The sequence below is a fragment of the Colobus angolensis genome, unplaced genomic scaffold, assembly GCF_000951035.1.
Source record: "Colobus angolensis palliatus isolate OR3802 unplaced genomic scaffold, Cang.pa_1.0 Scaffold7, whole genome shotgun sequence".
NCBI classification, from domain to species: Eukaryota; Metazoa; Chordata; class Mammalia; order Primates; family Cercopithecidae; genus Colobus; species Colobus angolensis.
This window is the reverse complement of record NW_012120709.1, coordinates 14588512-14593095: the sequence shown is the minus strand read 5'-3', so window position 1 is coordinate 14593095 and position 4584 is coordinate 14588512. Positions and strand designations below refer to the sequence as shown.

The 4584-nt window shown below is 36.0% G+C and overlaps 1 protein-coding gene across 2 annotated transcripts in view; it reads left to right on the top strand.

Annotated features, from left to right (window-relative positions):
* NPAT (nuclear protein, ataxia-telangiectasia locus) overlaps positions 1-4584 on the top strand; it is a 64660-nt gene that overhangs the window by 50597 nt on the left and 9479 nt on the right. For both annotated transcript variants that reach the window (XM_011926671.1, XM_011926670.1), the window contains 2 exons: positions 821-936; positions 1012-1120. In XM_011926671.1, coding sequence (XP_011782061.1) covers positions 821-936; positions 1012-1120 — 225 coding nt within the window. The remainder of the gene's footprint in view (positions 1-820; positions 937-1011; positions 1121-4584) is intronic.

Below are 4584 nucleotides of genomic sequence, written 5' to 3'. Positions count from 1 at the left end.
GTTTTAAGTACCATTACAAATTACATAAAGGAGAGGTCGGAATTAGTAGAGAATGTGGGGCTTGAGCTAAAGCTTGAAGAATGAAGGTAGGATTTGGAGTTAAAGCAAGGAAGTTTTTATAACTTATAAAACCTATGAGTTATAAAGAGAAGCAGTACAAGCATAGACAGAGAGACCATAGTGGGTTGCATGAAAATGAGGGGATCAACCTGACAGTAATGTATTAGGCAAAAGTTTGTTTATGGGACAGGACTAAATTACGGTAGCCACAAACTTGTTGACTTCTAAGGACCATATAGACATTGTAATTTTCCCTCCATAATTTTGTCCAGTTATGTGCTTACCTTACCCCCTTTTGATCAATACCATTGAGATATGTAATAGGTTGGGGTTATGAGCATAGTCCTGGCTATAAATATTCAGTTGGGGTTCTAATTTTCTGGTATAAGGTTCAGACTTGAAACATTCACCACTCATTTTCTAACTAGTTTCATTATTTCTAGAGGAATCCAGATATGATTGTAATATGTCTTGGCTGTAGAGTCATATGCTTGATCAACGTGGTTCACTGACTGAATAACATAAGACCACCTTAATATTTGGATTGACTTTTTCTTGATTTGTTAGCCTTGCTGTTTTTCCTAAAACTGTTTCAGTTTTGTGTTTTGTTTTGTTTTGTTTTTGGAGAGTGGATTGTAAGGAAGAGGCATTATTGATAGAATTTATTTCAAAACAGTAATTAATTTGTGCCAAACATTTGTTTGTTTTGTGCCAAAGCATTTGAGAGGAAATCTTATTTTAACAGTAACTGTTTTTTTAGGATCTGCCATAATAATTGCCTCTCCAGTCCAGCCTGTACTCCAGGGAATGGTAGGGATGATCCCAGTATCTGTGGTTGGACAGAATGGAAATAACTTTTCTACTCCTCCTCGGCAGGTAAGATTTATGAACTGAAAATGGTGCATTGATGCTTTTCAAGCTTAGTGTAATTAATGACTTTTTCTCTTCTAGGTTCTTCATATGCCTTTGGCAGCACCTGTATGCAATAGAAGTATCCCTCAATTCCCAGTCCCTCCAAAATCTCAGAAGGCTCAGGGACTAAGAAACAAGCCTTGTATAGGTACCATTTTTAAATTCATTAATGTCAACTTTGTATGTTCATTTGTTTGCAGCAACACCTAAATGTTTTCTTTTTGAATACCTAAACCGTTTTATCAACAAGTGATCACCCTACATTTGCTAGTAACAGATACCATAATGTAGCCAACTGTCGACTGAACAGCTTTGGTTCTGAGAAAATTGTTTCCTTTGTTGAATCTGTTAGGTTTTGCCCAGTAGTCCTTGGTTTATTCTTTGCAGCTTCCCTAAGTTAAGTATAATCCCTGTTTTTCCCAACAACTTTCGAGTGTTTAGTGAATGCCTCGTATAATTGTTTGCGACTTTAGAGCAGTTCTTCTTGTATTTTAGTGTGTATATGAACTACTTGGGGATTTTGTTAAATGCAGGTACTGAATTAATAGGACTAGTACAGCGCCTGAAATTCCTCGTTTCTAACAGCTTCTAAGCAATGCCAGTGCTGCTCGTACTGGACCACACTTGAAGCAAGGCTTTAGAGTTTTCAATTACCTTCCTGTGTTTCCTGTTTTAGCCATTGTCCCAACCATCTGTTTACTTATTTGAAAAACCTGGTAGTCACTCTTAAAACACATTTTTCCTCTCCTTCTTAGTTCAAGTATTTGCCATTTTTCATCTAAGTTGTATCAATAGTGTCTTGTAGTCTCCCTTCTTTTCGTCTTTGTTGTTTCGGTTCACCTTATATCTGCTGGCTGAGTGACTTTTTTTTCCCTAAAATACAAATCTGAATATGTTGCCTCCCTGCCTAAAAACTTTCAGCAACTCCCCTTTGCCCACAGGATAAAATTGAAATTTCTCAGGGTGACATATATGCATACATTTGTCATCGAGTCACTCTCGACCTCTCCATTCTCATCTCTTACCACTTCTCAGCATGGACCCTTTGTACGGACTATAGTTGCTGCTCTCCTTATACTTGGTGATCTTTCTTGTCCCTCTACCTTTACCAATGCTATCTCTTCTACCTAGAATTCCCCCTTCTTACCCAGCTCTTACCCTCAATCTGGTTCTTATTTATCCTTCAAACTTAACTTAAATGTGACTTTATCCTAGGAAACATTTTTAACCAGCGGTGGCTAAGGTGGATATTCCGGTTTTATTTTTTTCTTTAATTCTTAGTGATACCTATGCTATAGCACTTAACACATTACATTGTATTTTTTCTCAGTAGTGTGTCTTAAATGCACTCATAATACAGAGAACTCACTAAATGCTATCATCAAATCAGCCTTTCCTTAAGCTAAACAGTATACATCTATTGATGTAGGCTTAAGTTGCATTTTGACTTATTGAGGCACACTCTTAGACTTATGTCATGTTATAACTACTCTATATTATCTTTATGTTCTTTCTCATAACTAGTTCATTCCTTTTAATGGCCATTTGATAGCTATCACATAAATGTATTTTATGTATCTCCTATCACTGAACTTTTCAGATGTTTTTAAGGTTTTTAATCTGACATGGAATGATAGGAGGAACACCTTTGTAAATGCCTCTGTGTGAACCCATATGAGAGTTTCTTTGGGGGCTTATTCCCAGAAATATTTGGATACACTGGATATACATAGAGAAGAAAGTTTATACTTCTACCATTATTTTCCCTGCTTCCCTCACAACACTACCAATATTTGATACCATGTGATATTTTTAACTTTTGCCACTATGATGGATGTAAAGTGGTAGTATCTGATATCATTCTTTTGCTTTATTCTGATTACTAATAAAGTTTGGAATCCTCTCATAACCATAAATAATATTTTCCCTTCTGTGAATTGCTTATTCATATCCTTTTCCTACTTCTCTATTAAATTTCCTGTCTGTTGAGGTGTTATACTTTTATTAGTAACATATCACAGATGTCTTCACAGTCTGACACTTGTTTTTATCCCTTACAAAGTTAATACCAGAAAAAAACATTGGTGAAGTTAAGCATCCATTTATGATTAAAGCTCTTAAAGGCTCTCTATAGTAAACATTATGGGTTCCCTTTAAAGCTATGAATAACACAAGGATACTGATTCCCACCCTGTATGGAATAAGCCAATGTTTCCAACACCAGTAAATTAATTATTAAGTAATCAGTCTTTTCCCCCACTGACATCTGATTGTACTTCCACCATAAATAAGGTCCCATACATATGTGGTTCCAGACAGTACAGTAAGAAAATGGAACTGGGCATGGTGGCTCATCCCCATAATCCCGCACCTTGGGAGGCCGAGGCAGGAGGATTGCTTGAGTCTAGGAGTTTGAGACTAGCCTGGGCAATATAGTGAGACCACGTCTCTAGAAAATAATTTTTTTAAAAGTAGCCAGCTGTGGTGGCAGATAGTAGTCCCACCTATTCGGGAGGGTGAGGCAGAAGGATTGCTTAAGTCCAGGAGGTTGAAGCTGTAAGTGAGCCATGATCGTGCCACTACACTCCAGTCTGGGCAACAGTGAGACCCTGTCTCAGAAAAGAAAAGAGACAGGTGTAAAGATTTGAAGAGAGGGAATTAAACTGTTATGGAAAATGAAGTGATTTTTATACAATAAAGCCAAAGGGAGTTAATAGAAAAATTAATAGAACTAATAATTCAGTAAGGTTGCCAGGTATGATTAATTTATTAAAATTGTGTTTTTAGGTGCCAGCAATAAACACCTATTACATGTAATAGAAAATAAGATACTGTTTATAATGACCACAAAAATGATAAAGTATAAAGGAAGTAACCTAACCAAAAATGTTAGAAATGGGGAATATTTGAAATTTTTCATAAAGGATATATAAATAGAAGAGAACCGTGTTCATAGGTTTGAAAATTTAACAGTGTAAAGATTGCAATTCTCCTAGTTGAATCAAAAATTCAATATAATTTTCCTTTAAAATCCCAGTAGAATATTTTGGGAGATGGGAAAAACTATAAAATCTATGAGAAAGAATAAAAGTCCATGACTAGCCAAGATAGAAGAGCAGAGAACAGACTCATTCTACCAAATAATAAAATGTTGCAAAGCCACAGTAATTAAAACAAAAAGACAAATGGAACAAGATAGTTTAGAAAGAGACCTTGTACATGGTAATGTTAACATTAGAAGTCAAGAGCAAGATGGATGGTATAATACATGAAATGTATTGATCATTAAATATATAATATATAGAGAAGAAAGTAGATCCCTTCCTCATACAGAGATGAAGTCCAAGATGATTAAAGACCTAAAAGTAAAAAGTCAAACAATTAAATGATAGAAGAGTGTATAAGAGAATATTTTTATGACATTGGGATAAAGGATTTCTTTCTTTTTTTTTTTTTTTTTTTTACTTGAGATGGGAGTCTTGCTCTGTCACCCAGGCTAGCTGGCAGTGGCATGTTTTTGGCTCACTGCTGCCTTCCTTTGCCTCCCGAGTTCAAGCGATTCTCCTGTCTCAGCCTCCTGAGTAGCTGGGATTACAGGCGCATGCCACTACA